At 42.2% G+C, this 14,771-nt stretch overlaps 1 protein-coding gene across 2 annotated transcripts in view; it reads right to left on the bottom strand.

The window, feature by feature from the left end:
* Window positions 1-12,072: 12,072 nt before the first annotated feature.
* SAG (S-antigen visual arrestin) overlaps window positions 12,073-14,771 on the bottom strand; it is a 72,012-nt gene continuing 69,313 nt past the window's right edge. Inside the window, exon 14 of one of the 2 annotated variants that reach the window (XM_038747671.1) lies at window positions 12,073-12,299. In XM_038747671.1, coding sequence (XP_038603599.1) covers window positions 12,151-12,299 — 149 coding nt within the window. In that variant the 3' untranslated portion in view covers window positions 12,073-12,150. The remainder of the gene's footprint in view (window positions 12,300-14,771) is intronic. The other variant, XM_038747679.1, reaches the window with a different exon arrangement.

The raw sequence follows: 14,771 nt of genomic DNA, 5'->3' as shown, positions 1-14,771 counted from the left end.
GGCTCAGTCTGGGAAGGCCTCCTGGAGGAGATGAGCTCTCATCTGTAACCCTTATAAACATAGGTGTCATTTTCTTTGTTTATTTATTTGTATCTGTAACCCTTACAAACATAGGTGTCATTTTCTTTGTTTATTTATTTGTATATTCAACTATTTACTCAGGTATTTGAGCCTAACATATTTCTTGTACTCCCAGTTATATTCTTGTTTTTCCTCCTGCTCCTTCTATTTGTGGAAGAGATCCAGGGGGTACAGTTGCATCAAGGGGGTGGCTTCTTACGTTTTATTCTGCAAACCAACTAACTACTCATTATTCTTCCCTTAGACTCAATGACTGGTGAGGTAACGTGGACTGCATTCAAAAATGACACTTGCCAGTAGAGTTACTTCCTTTTCAAACAGAAGCCCTGCACTTCAGCTGTTTATCCCTCCTCACTGTGCCTCATTCTCGCCTGTCCCGCCATCAATCCCTGGCCCACGTCATCATCATCATCATCAATTGTATTTATTGAGCACTTACTATGTGCAGAGCATTGTACTAAGCGCTTGGGAAGTACAAATTGGCAACATATAGAGACAGTCCCTACCCAACAGTGGGCTCACAGTCTAAAAGGGGGAGACAGAGAACAAAACCAAACATACTAACAAAATAAAATAAATAGAATAGATATGTACAAGTAAAATAAATAAATAAATAAATAAATAGAGTAATAAATATGTACAAACAATATGTTCATCCTACCTCTGGCCTGGAATGCCCTCCCTCCTCACATAATAATAATAATAATAATATTGGCATTTGTTAAGCGCTTACTATGTGCAAAGCACTGTTCTAAGCGCTGGGGGGGATACAAGGTGATCAAGTTGTCCCACGTGGGGCTCACAGTCTTAATCCCCATTTTCCAGATGAGGTAACTGAGGCTCAGAGAAGCTAAGTGACTTGCCCAAGGTCACACAGCAGATACGTGGTGGAGCCGGAATTCGAACCCATGACCTCTGACTCCAAAGCCCGGGTTCTTTCCACTGAGCCATGCTGCTTCTCTAACATCCACCAAACTAGCACACTTCCCCCCTTCAAAGCCCTACTGAGAGCTCATCTCCTCCAGGAGGCCTTCCCAGACTGAGCCCAATTTCCTCTGCTCCTCTTCCCCTCCCCATCGCCCCGACTCCCTCCCTCTGCTCTACCTCCCTCCCCGCCCCACAGCATCTGTGTATATATGTACATATTTATTATTCTATTTATTTTATTAATGAGGTGTATATGTCTATAATTCTATTTATTTATACTGATGCTTTTGATGCCTACTTGTTTTGTTTTGTTGTCTGTCTGCCCCCTTCCACACTATGAGCCTGTTGTTGGGTAGGGATTGTCTCTATTTGTGGCCAAATTGTACTTTCCAAGTGCTTAGCACAATGCTCTGCACAGAGTAAATGCTCAATAAATACAATTGAATGAATGAACGAATTAATTAATATCTCTTTTATGGCTCACCTCACCTCACCCCACCAGTCCCACTCCCCATCTGACATTGTCCCTAGGGCCCAGCTCCACACAGAATGGAGAAGCAGCATGGCTCAGTGGAAAGAGCATGGGCTTTGGAGTCAGAGGTCATGGGTTCGAATCCCGGCCCCACCACTTGTCAGCTGCCTTGGGCAAGCCACTTAACTTCTCTGTGCCTCAGTTACCTCATCTGTAAAATGGGATTAAGACTGTGAGCCCCACTTGGGACAACCTGATCCCCTTGTATCCCCCCAGCACTTAGAACAGTGCTTTGCACATAGTAAGCGTTTAATAAATGCCATTAAAAAAAAACACAGAGCAGAGTTAGGCTGCCGATAGGTTATTGATTGGGTGAGGGTGACTCCTCTTCTGTGGGGAACCAAGAAACAGAAATTAGCAAGTAGCTGGAGGAGGGAGGAGGAAGGATTGTGAAATCCTTCCATCTTGTAACTTCCTTCCAACTTGTACTTCCCAAGCACTTAGTACAGTGCTCTGCACTCAGTAAGCGCTCAATAAATACAATTGAATGAATGAATGAATGAAAACAAGTGAAGGAAGAGGAGAGTGAAGAGTGGAGGAGAATGAGGGCAGGGAGGAAAACGAACTCCCATTTATTACTCTATTTATTCATTTATTTTACTTGTACATATTTATTCTATTTATTTTACTTTGTTAATATGTTTTGTTTTGTTGTCTGTCTCCCCCCTTCTAGACCGTGAACCCACTGTTGGGTAGGGACCGTCTCTATATATTGCCGACTTGTACTTCCCAAGCGCTTAGTACAGTGCTCTGCACACAGTAAGCGCTCACTAAATATGATTGAATGAATGAATGAATGAAAACAAGTGAAGGAAGAAGAGAGTGAAGAGTGGAGGAGAATGAAGACAGAGAGGAAAACAAACTCCCATTTATTACTCTATTTATTCATTTATTTTACTTGCACATATTAATTCTATTTATTTTATTGTGTTAATATGTTTTGTTTTGTTGTCTGTCTCCCCCTTCTAGACTGTGAACCCGCTGTTGGGTAGGGACCATCTCTATATATTGCCGACTTGTACTTCCCAAGTGCTTAGTACAGAGCTTTGCACACAGTAAGCGCTCAATAAATACGATTGATTGATTGATACTTTGCTGCTTTCTACAAAACTGTCAAATCCATATTTCCCCACTCCTCAAGAACCTCTGGTGGTTGTCGTCTACCTCCGTATCAAACAGGAACTCCTTTCCATAGGCTGTAAAGCCACCTCCTCCCCTACTTCCCTGCTTTTTTTTTTAAATGGCATTTGTTAAGCGCTTACTATGTGCAAAGCGCTGTTCTAAGCGCTGATAATGATGGTGCTTGTTAAGTGCTTACGATGTGCAAAGCACTGTTCTGAGCACTGGGGGATACAAGGTGATCAGGTTGTCTCACGTGGGGTTTACAATCTTAATCCCCATTTTCCAGATGAGGGAACTAAGGCACAGAGAAGTTAAGTGACTTGCCCAAAGTCACACAGCCGATAAGTGGCGGAGCCGGGATTAGAACCCAGGACCGCTGACTCCAAAGCCCGGGCTCTTTCCGCTGAGCCACGATGCTACAACCCAGACCCATACTTTGGTCCTCTAATGCTAAACTTCTCACTGTACCTGCATCTTGTCTCTAATAATGATGGTATTTGTTAAGCGCTTACTATGTGCCAAGCACTCTTACTGCCGACCACTCACAAACATTCTGCCTCTGGCCTGGAACCCCCTTCTCTCTTCATCTTCAAAAGACGATCACTCTCTCCACCTTCAAAGCCTTATTAAAAGCACATTTCCTTCAAGAAGCTTCCCCCAACTAGGCCCCATTTCCTTTTCTCCCGCTCCTTCTGGGTCGCCCTTGCATTTGGATTTGTCCCCATTATAAACCCCTCCCTCATCATCATCAATCGTATTTATCGAGCGCTTACTGTGTGCAGAGCACTGTACTAAGCGCTTGGGAAGTACAAGTTGGCAACATAGAGAGACAGTCCCTACCCAATAGTGGGCTCACAGTCTAAAAGCACAGCCCCCAAACACTGATGTATAGCGATGGTATTGGTTAAGCGCTTACTATGTGCCAAGCACTGTTCTAAGCACTGGGGGGATACAAGGTGATCAGGTGGCCCCACGTGGGGCTCGCAGTCTTAATTCCCATTTTCCAGATGAGGTAACTGAGGCACAGAGAAGTTAAGTGGCTTCCTTATTTATGTTAATCTCTGTCTCCCTCTCATTAAGCTCACTGTGGGCAGGGAAAGTGTCTACCAATTCTGGTATATTGTACTCTCAAGAGCCCGGGCTTTGGAGTCAGGGGTCATGGGTTCAAATCCCGGCTCCACCACTTGTCAGCTGTGTGACTTTGGGCAAGTCACTTCACTTCTCTGGGCCTCAGTTCCCTCATCTGGAAAATGGGGATGAAGACTGTGAGCCTCACGTGGGACAGCCTGTTGTCATATGACATATGTTGCCAACTTGTACTATATGTTGCCAACTTGTACTTCCCAAGCGCTGAGTACAGTGCTCTGCACACAGTAAGTGCTCAATAAATACGATTGATGATGATGATGACAGCCTGATTACCTTGTAACCTCCCCAGCGCTTAGAACAGTGCTTTGCACATAGTAAGCGCTTAATAAATGCCATCATTATTATTATTATTACTCTCCCAAGCCCTTACTACAGTGCTCTGCACACAGTAAGCGCTCAATAAATACGATTTAATGAATGAATGAATAAATACAATTGATTGATGGATGAATTTGACCCCAACCTACCCCCAATTAACTATGCAATAAAATCCACCCTAGACTCGTAAGGATAATGTGGGGTCTTCTGCTGTGTCTTCTTCAAGTGCTTAGTCCAGTGCTCTGCACACAGTAAGCACTCAATAAATACGATTGATTTAAAATCCTGCAGCATCATATAGTTACATGTCTCAGGAAAATCTCTGCTTTGTTTTCAGTTCTCGCTTTCCTGTGGCTAGCTCCTCTTCCTCATATACATTGGTTTCATGCATTTATTTCTCATATTAATGTCTTGTTCATTCGTTCATTCAATCGGATTTAGTGAGCGCTTACTGTGGGCAGAGCACTGTACTAAGCGCTTGGGAAGTACAAGTGTGGCTCAATGGAAAGAGCCCGGGCTTTGGATTCGGAGGCCATGGGTTCGAATTCCGGCTCCACCACTTGTCAGCTGTGTGACTTTGGGCAAGTCACTTAACTTCTCTGTGCCTCAGTTACCTCATCTGTAAAATGGGGGTGAAGACTGTGAGTCCCATGTAGGACAACCTCATCACCTTGTATTCCCCCCAGGGCTTAGAACAGTGCTTTGCACATAGTAAGCGCTTAATAAATGCCATTATTATTATTATTTATTATTTACAAGTGGGCAACATGTAGAGACGGTCCCTACCCAACAACTGGCTCACAATTTGAACCCATGACCACTGATTCCAAATCCCGTGCTCTTTCCACTGAGCCATGCTGCTTCTCTAATAATAATTATTATTATATAATTATTACAATTATTATATAATTATTATTATAATTATAGTATTTGTTAAGTGCTTACTCTGTGCCAAGCACTGTTCTAAGCACTGGAGTGGATTGTCTGCCTCCCCCTTCTAGACTGTGAGCCCGTTGTTGGGTAGGGACCGTCTCTACATGTTGCCGATGTGTACTTCCCAAGCGCTTAGTACAGTGCTCTGCACACAGTAAGCGCTCAATAAATACGATTGAATGATTGAATGAATGAATGAATAGAAGGGGGAGACAGACAACAAAACAAAACATGTGGACAGGTGTCAAGTCGTCAGAACAAAGAGAATTAAAGCTAAATGCACATCGTTAACAAAATAAATATCAATCAATCAATCGTATTTATTGAGCGCTTACTGTGTGCAGAGCACTGTACTAAGCGCTTGGGAAGTACAAGTTGGCAACATATGTTGGCAAATAGAATAGTAAATAAGTACAAGTAAAATAAATAGAGTAATAAATCTGTACAAACATATATACAGGTGCTGTGGGAAGAGGAAGGAGGTAGGGTGGGGGGGATACACTCTTTTTTCTCCTAGAAAGTGCTTTTAGTTGTTGATTGCCATTAAAGGGGCTGTCTTTATACATCCTAAAATAGTCACATTATTTGTTTATAATAGTATTTAAGCTCTTACTATGTGCCAGGCACTGTACTAAGCACAAGATAATCGGGTTGGACATGGTCTAGATCCCACATGGGGTTCGCGGCTTTAATCCCCATTTTACAGATGAGGTAACTGAGGCACAGAAAAGTTAATGGACTTCCCCAAAGTCACACAGCAGGCAGAGCTGGGATTAGTACCCAATAATAATAGCATTTGTTAAGCGCTTACTATGTGCAAAGCACTGTTCTAAGCGCTGGGGAGGTTATAAGGTGATCAGGTTGTCCCATGTGGGGCTCACAGTCTTAATCCCCATTTTACAGATGAGGGAACTGAGGCCCAGAGAAGTTAAGTGACTAGCCCAAAGTCACACAGCTGACAAGTGGCGGAGCCGGGATTTGAACCCATGACCTCTGACTCCAAAGCCCGGGCTCTTTCCACTGAGCCACGCTGCTTCTCCAAGTCCTCCAACTCCCCGTCCCATGCTTCACCCAACAGGTTACGCTGCTTCATCCTGATGTTATTCGAGAAGCAGCGTGGCTCATCATTTCCCTCATCTGGAAAATGGGGATGAAGACTGTGAGCCCCCCACCGTGGGACAACCTGATCACCTTGAGAAGCACCGTGGCTTAGTGGAAAGAGCAGGGGCTTTGGAGTCAGAGGTCATGAGTTCGAATCCTGACTCTGCCACATGTCTGCTGTGTGACCTTGGGCAAGTCACTTCACTTCTCTGGGCCTCAGTTCCCTCACCTATAAAATGGGGATGAAAACTGTGAGCCCCCCACCGTGGGACAACCTGATCACCTTGTAACCCCCACCAGCGCTTAGAACAGTGCTTTGCACATAGTAAGCGCTTAACAAATACTATCATTATTTTTCATTATTACTATTATTCTGGTATTGCTGAGAAGTCAAGAATGTAAATGGTGAGACGGTCACACCGCCGCCAAGATGCCTTCACAGATTAAGCCCTCTCTTCCCTGACTCCCTCTCATTCATTCATTCATTCATTCATTAAATCGTATTTATTGAGCGCTTACTGTACTGTACTAAGCGCTTGGGAAGTACAAGTTGGCAACATAAAGAGACGGTCCCTACCCAACAGTGGGCTCACAGTCTAGAAGGGGGAGACAGAGAACAAAACCAAACATATCAACAAAATAAAATAAATAGAATAAATATGTACAAATAAAATAGAGTAATAAATACGTACAAACATATATACATATATACAGGTGCTGCTCTCCTTTCTGCAATGTCTACGCACTTGGATCTGTGACCTTTGGGCGTTTGGTATTCACCCCACCCTCAGCCCCTTGGCACTTATGTACATATTTGTAATTTATTTAATTATTTTAAGGTCTGTCTCCCCCTCTAGATTGCAAACTCACTATGGGCAGGGTACGTGTCTACCAACTCTGTTGTCCTGTACTTTCTCAAGCGCTCAGTCCAGTGCTCTGCACACAGTAAGCGCTCAATAAATACCATTTACTTATCGATAGCAACCTATAATTTATACATGTGTATATGTATATATACGTACATATACATGCACGTATATATATATGTATATGTATGTATTTAAGTGTATATATATATACCATTATATACCATTCACATACCAATAAATACCATTTATTTTTTGATAGCAACCTATAATTTATACAAGCATATATATACATGTATGTATATATATATGCATATGCATGTGTATATATATATACCTATACATATTATATATATGCATATGTATGTGTATATATATATATACATATATATATACATATACACATACATATATACACACATAGAGACACATGCATGTCTATCCGTACAAACCATCTTTCTATTTTGAAGATACCACTATTGCAGGTGAAATTGTATCCATGAGTCGCAAACGCAGCTGTAAACATCGATATAATAACAATATTAATAATAATTATGATATTCGTTAAGCGCTTACTATGTGCCAGGTTCTCTACTAAGCGCTGGGGTGGTTACAAGCAAATCGGGTTGGACACAGTCCCTGTCCCGCACAGGGCTTTCAGTCTTAATCCCCATTTTCCAGATGCGGTAACTGAGGCCAGAGAAGTGAAGTGACTTGCCCAAGACCACATAGCAGACAACAGAAGCAGCATGGCATAGTGGAAAGAGCCCGGGCTTGGGAGTCAGAGGTCATGGGTTCAAATCCCGGCTCCTCCACTTATCAGCTGTGTGACTTTGGGCAAGTCACTTAACTGCTCTGGGCCTCAGTTCTCTCATCTGGAAAATGGGGATTAAGTCTGTGAGCCCCACGTGGGACAAACTGATTACCTTGTATCTACCTCAGTGCTTAGAACAGAGTTTGGCACATAGTAAGTGCTTAACAAATACCATTATTACTATTAAGTGGCAGAGCTGGGATTAGAATAATAATAATGATGGCATTTATTAAGCGCTTACTATGTGCAAAGCACTGTTCTAAGCGCTGAGCACTGTTCTAAGCGCTGAACCCATGCCTTGAGGGACAACCTGATTACCTTGTATCCCCCCAGAGCTTAGAACATTCATTCATTCATTTATTGAGCACTTACTGTGTGGAAAGCACTGTACTAAGCGCTTGGGAAGTACAAGTTGGCAACATATAGAGACAGTCCCTACCCAACAGTGGGCTCACAGTCTAGAACAGTGCTTGGCACATAGTAAGCGCTTAACAAATGCCATCATTATTATTATTATCTTCTGAGTCACAGGCCTGTGCTTTTTCTACTACACCCCGTGTGAAGGACACTCTGCTGAGTATTATTGGTGTTCATTCATTCATTCATTCATCCAATCGTATTTATTGAGCGCTTACTGTGTGCGGAGCACTGTATTAAGCGCTTGGGAAGTCCAAGTTGGCAACATATAGAGACGGTCCCTACCCAACAGTGGGCTCACAGTCTAGAAGGGGGAGACAGACAACAAAACAAAACATATTAACAAAATAAAATAAATAGAATATGTACGAGTAAAATAGAGCAATAAATCCGTAAAAACATATATACTGGTGCTGTGGGGAAGGGAAGGAGGTAAGGCAGGGGGGATGGAGAGGGGGAGGAGGGGGAGAGGAAGGAGGGGGCTCAGAGATAGTGTTTTGAGAGTGTGTTGAGTGGTGTTGAGATAGTTTCTTGATGGGCTGATGCAAATGCAACCCAAAGGGGCCTCTCTGTTTCGGAGCCAGCCTCGCGGTATGCTGAACTTTCACTCAAGCAGAACAATCCCTCTTCGAATTGCTGTCCTCCGGTTGGATCTGTCTACCGTGGGAGTCTTCCAAAAGGCCACTGCTTTGTCGTAATTTTTGAGTCTGCGCTTCATGTTTGTACATATTTATTACTCTATTTATTTATCTATCCATTTATTTATCTATTTATTTATTTATTTATTTATTTATTTATTTATTTATTTTACTTGTCCATATCTATCCTCTTTATTTTATTTTGTTAGTATGTTTGGTTTGGTTCTCTGTCTCCCCCTTTTAGACTGTGAGCCCACTGTTGGGTAGGGACCGTCTCTATGTGTTGCCGACTTGTACTTCCCAAGCGCTTCGTCCAGTGCTCTGCACACAGTAAGCGCTCAATAAATACAATTGATTGATTGATTATGTCTTCAGTGTGTTTAATATGTATATATGTTTGTACTTATTTGTACTTGTTATTAATCTATTTATTTTATTTGTACATATTCTATTTATTTTATTTTGTTAATGTGTTTTGTTTTGTTGTCTGTCTCCCCCTTCTAGACTGTGAGCCCACTGTTGGGTAGGGACCGTCTCTATATGTTGCCGACTTGTACTTCCCAAGCGCTTCGTCCAGTGCTCTGCACACAGTAAGCGCTCAATAAATACAATTGATTGATTGATTATGTCTTCAGTGTGTTTAATATGTATATATGTTTGTACTTATTTGTACTTGTTATTAATCTATTCATTTTATTTGTACATATTCTATTTATTTTATTTTGTTAATATGTTTTGTTTTGTTCTCTGTCTCCCCCTTCTAGACTGTGAGCCCACTCTTGGGTAGTGACCATCCCTAGATGTTGCCAACTTGTACTTCCCAAGCGCTTAGTCCAGTGCTCTGCACGCAGTAAGCACTCAATAAATACGATTGATTGATTGATTGATTATGTCTTCAGTGTGTTTAATCTGCTCGTCCTGCTTGCACGCATCCCCGTCAGTTCACCAGGAGCTGCTTGGCTGTCCTGCTCTCATCCACTCTCCTCACTTGTCCACTGCAGTGAAGATAGCTAATAGCTAAGCTGACAATATTCCAGAGCTGATTTTGAGTCTAGTTAGTAAAAGACTCAGGTGAAGCTTTCTTCTCACTGGAAAGAGCCCAGGCTTTGGAGCCGGAGGTCATGGGTTCAAATCCCGGCTCCGCCGACTGTCAGCTGTGTGACTTTGGGCAAGTCACTTCACTTCTCTGCGCCTCAGTTACCTCATCTGTAAAATGGGGATGAAGACTGTGAGCCCCCCCGTGGGACAAAGCCCACTGTTGGGTAGGGACCGTCTCTATATGTTGCCAACTTGTACTTCCCAAGCGCTTAGTACAGTGCTCGGCACACAGTAAGTGCTCAATAAATACGACTGAATGAATGAATCTGATCACCTTGTAACCTCCCCAGCAGTGTTTGCACATAGTAAGTGCTTAATAAATGCCATTATTGTTATTATTATTAATTTCAAACCCGGGTCCAGGATGCATAAGTATATAAGAGTATAAACACCGCTTTTGCTTTATAGGCCTCCAATGTAGTATGCTGCCAACTTGTACTTCCCAAGCGCTTAGTACAGGGCTCTGCACACAGTAAGCGCTCAATAAATACGATTGAATGAATGAATGAACCTGATCACTTTGTAACCTCCCCAGCGGTGTTTACACACAGTAAGTGCTTAATAAATGCCATTATTGTTATTATTATTAATTTCAAACCCGGGTCCAGGATGCATAAGTATATAAGAGTATAAACACCGCTTTTGCTTTATAGGCCTCCAATGTAGTATGCTGCCAACTTGTACTTCCCAAGCGCTTAGTACAGTGCTCTGCACACAGTAAGCGCTCAATAAATACGATTGAATGAATGAATGAACCGGATCACCGGATCACCTTGTAACCTCCCCAGAGGTGTTTGCACATAGTAAGCGCTTAATAAATGCCATTATTATTATTATTATTATTATTATTATTATTTCAAACCTGGGTCCAGGATGCATAAGTATATAAAAGTATAAATATCACTTTTGCTTTATAGGCCTCCAATGTAGTATGTTGCGAACTTGTACTTCTCAAGCGCTTAGTACAGTGCTCTGCACACAGTAAGCGCTCAATAAATATGATTGAATGAACGAATGAATGACAACCAGATCACCTTGTAACCTCCCCAGTGGTGTTTGCACATAGTAAGCACTTAATAAATGCCATTATTATTATTATTATTATTATTATTATTATTATTATTTCAAATCCGGGTCCAGGATGCATAAGTATATAAAAGTATAAACATTGCTTTTCCTTTATAGGCCTGCAATGTAGTATGCTGCCAACTTGTACTTCCCAAGCGCTTAGTATACAATGCTCTGCACACAGTAAGCACTCAATAAATACGATTGAATGAATGAATGACAACCAGATCACCTTGTAACCTCCCCAGTGGTGTTTGCACATAGTAAGCGCTTAATAAATGCCATCATTATTATTATTATTATTATTATTTCAAACCCAGGTCCAGGATGCATAAGTATATAAAAGGATAAACATCCCTTTTTGCTTTATAGGCCTCCAATGTAGTATGCTGCCAACTTGTACTTCCCAAGCGCTTAGTACAGTGCTCTGCACACAGTAAGCGCTCAATAAATACGATTGCATGAATGAATGAATGAATGAATGAATAGTATGGAACTTGTTGCCCTTTGGGGTCAAATTCTGCCTGTCAGTTTTTTTAATGGTATTTGTTCAGCACTTACTATGTGCCAGGCACTGTACTAAGGGCTGGGGTAGGTACAAACTAATCAGGTTTGGTCACAGTCCATGTCCCACCTAGGGCTCCCAGTTTTAATCCATATTTTCTAGATGAGGTAACCGAGGCCCAGAGAAGTAAGTAACTTGTCCAAGGTCACACAGCAGACTAGTGGCGGAGCCAGGATTCGAATCCAGGTCCTTCTAGCTTCCAGCTCCGTGCTCTATCCATGAGGTCACGCTGCTTTTCAATCTACCGAAAGCAATACTGACCCTTTTTCTTCTGTTTTCTACGTGTTATTGGATAACACAGTGCACAGAGAGCAGAATTTGGAGGCGGTACGGAAATACATCGATTGCTAGACATCTTATGCTCGTCGTGTAAAAGCACCACGCGTGGGAAAACACCACCACTTGAAATAGCAACAGAAGGATCAAGCTTTATTTGGAGACTGATTTACTTACAGCAAGAACTTACAACTCATTAGCATCCTACCAAACGAACTCCCAACTTTTGCTTGATGCGTGGGTAACTAGGATGAGCTCCCCCGATTCCTGAGCCAATGCCCTGGATCAGTCATCTTTTTTTCCCTCTTCCCCGTCATCGTCATCATTATCCCTTGCGGCGCCTTCAAGGTTGTGGCGAGCAAACTCCTCAAACACCAGATCTTCTTGACGACAGCTGGGAACGAAGTAGGAGAAGTTTTTTTTTTTTTCTCTCACTGTATATTCACCCCCCAAAAAGCTCAATTCACAATTGGAATGTATTTTTTATTTCAGCAGCACAGAAACCTCTCTCAGGGTTCTCCTTCTGTGTGACGTTCCTTCCTCTCCCCCTCGGCCCCCTCTCCACCCCCAACATCTTACCTCCTTCCCTTCCCCGCAGCACCTGTATATATGTATATATGTTTGTACATATTAATTATTCTATTTATTTATTTATTTTACTTGTACCTATCTATTCTATTCATTTTATTTTGTTAGTATGTTTGGTTTTGTTCTCTCTCTCCCCTTCTAGACTGTGAGCCCACTGTTGGGTAGGGACTGTCTCTATATGTTGCCAGCTTGTACATCCCAAGCACTTAGTACAGTGCTCTGCACACAGTAAGCGCTCAATAAATACGATTAATTGATTGATTGATTGACCTATAGCAGTCACTTGGGCCTCAATTTTCTCAGATGCAAAGAGGGATCATCATCAATCATATTTATTGAGCGCTTACTATGTGCACAGCACTGTACTAACTGATACTGTACTGATAACTCGACCCTCCCTGCTCTCAGGGATCTATGAATCAATTTATGATCGATTTATGAATCAATCGATAGATAGTATTTATTGAGTGCTGTGTGCAGGGCACTGTACTAAGCACTTGGAAGAGTACTACAGAACAAAGTTATTTTGTGTTTTTTATGAAGACAGAGGCCAGAATGGAGGAAGGAAATAGGGCGTGCGGGGATAGGGAGAGAACCCTATCCTGTATATATGTATATATGTTTGTACATATTTATTACTCTATTTATTTATTTTACTTGTACATATCTATTCTATTTATTTTATTTTGTTAGTATGTTTGGTTTTGTTCTCTGTCTCCCCCTTTTATACTGTGAGCCCACTGTTGGGTAGGGACTGTCTCTATATGTTGCCAATTCGTATTTCCCAAGCGCTTAGTATAGTGCTCTGCACACAGTAAGCGCTCAATAAATATGATTGATGACGATGTTGAGAACCCCTTGGTGAGCCCACTGTTGGGTAGGGACCGCCTCTATATGTTGCCAGCTTGTACTTCCCAAGCGCTTAGTACAGTGCTCTGCACACAGTAAGCACTCAATAAATACAATTGATTGATTGATTGACTATGCACCTGGAAAGAGCACAGGTCTGAGGGTCAGAGGTCCTGCGTTCTAATCCCAGCACCACCACTTGCCTGCTGTGTGACCTTGGACAAGTCACTTCACTTCTCTGTGCTTCAGTTCCCTCATCTGCAAATGAGGATTTAATGCCCGTTCTCCCTCCTACTTAGACTGAGAGACCTGATTATTTTATATCTACCCCAGCTCTTAGTACAGTGCTTGGCATATAGTAAGTGCTTAACAAATGCCACAATTATTATTATTCTCATTCCAGCCCAGAGTATTTAGGTAAATATTTCAGTCTAGAAAATCTTCTAGACTGTGAGCCCACTGTTGGGTAAGGGACCATCTCTATATGTTGCCAACTTGTACTTCCCAAGCACTTAGTACAGTGCTCTGCACACAGTAAGCGCTCAATAAATACGATTGAATGAATGAATTGTACTCTACTATTTCCCCTATTCATAATCTATTTTAATGTCTGTCTCCTCTTACTGACTCTAAGGTCCTCATGGTCAGGGATCACATCTACTAACACTATTGCATTATAGTGCATTATAATCTATCAGTGGTATTTATTTAGCACTTACTGTGTGCAGAGCATAGTACTAAGAGTATGGGAGAGCACAACACAACAGAGTTGACAATAATAATAATAATAATAATAATAATGGCATTTATTTAGCTCTTACTATGTGCAAAGCACTGTTCTAAGCGCTGGGGAGGTTACAAGGTGATCAGGCTGTCCCACAGGGGGCTCACAGTCTCAATCCCCATTTTACAGATGAGGTAACTGAGGCACAGAGAAGGTAAGTGACTTGACCAAAGCCACACAGCTGACAACTGGCAGAGCTGGGATTTGACCCCATGACCTGATAGGCATGTTGCCGGTCCACAACAAACTTACGATGTAGAGGGAATGTGTACTTTTCCCAAATATGGCCTTGGGAGTCAGAAGGTCATGGGTTCTAATCCCTGCTCCACCACTTTTCTGCTATGTGACCTTGGGCAAGTCACTTCACTTCTCTGTGCCTCAGCTACCTCATCTGTAAAATGGGGGTTGAGACTGTGAGCCCCACGTGGGACAGGGACTGTGTCCAATCTTATTTCCTTGTATCCACCCCAGAGCTTAGTACAGTGCCTGGCACGAAGTAAGCGTTCAATGAATACCATAATTAGTATTATTCTTAATACAGTGCTCTGCACCCAGTAGGTGCTCAATAAATATCATTGACTGATTGATTGACCTAGAAGTGTGGGCGGGAGGCCTTCCCAGACTGAGCCCCTTCCTTCCTCTCCC

Source organism: Tachyglossus aculeatus, chromosome 1 (genome assembly GCF_015852505.1).
Source record: "Tachyglossus aculeatus isolate mTacAcu1 chromosome 1, mTacAcu1.pri, whole genome shotgun sequence".
NCBI classification, from domain to species: domain Eukaryota; kingdom Metazoa; phylum Chordata; class Mammalia; order Monotremata; family Tachyglossidae; genus Tachyglossus; species Tachyglossus aculeatus.
This window is presented reverse-complemented; position numbering and strand designations above follow the sequence as displayed.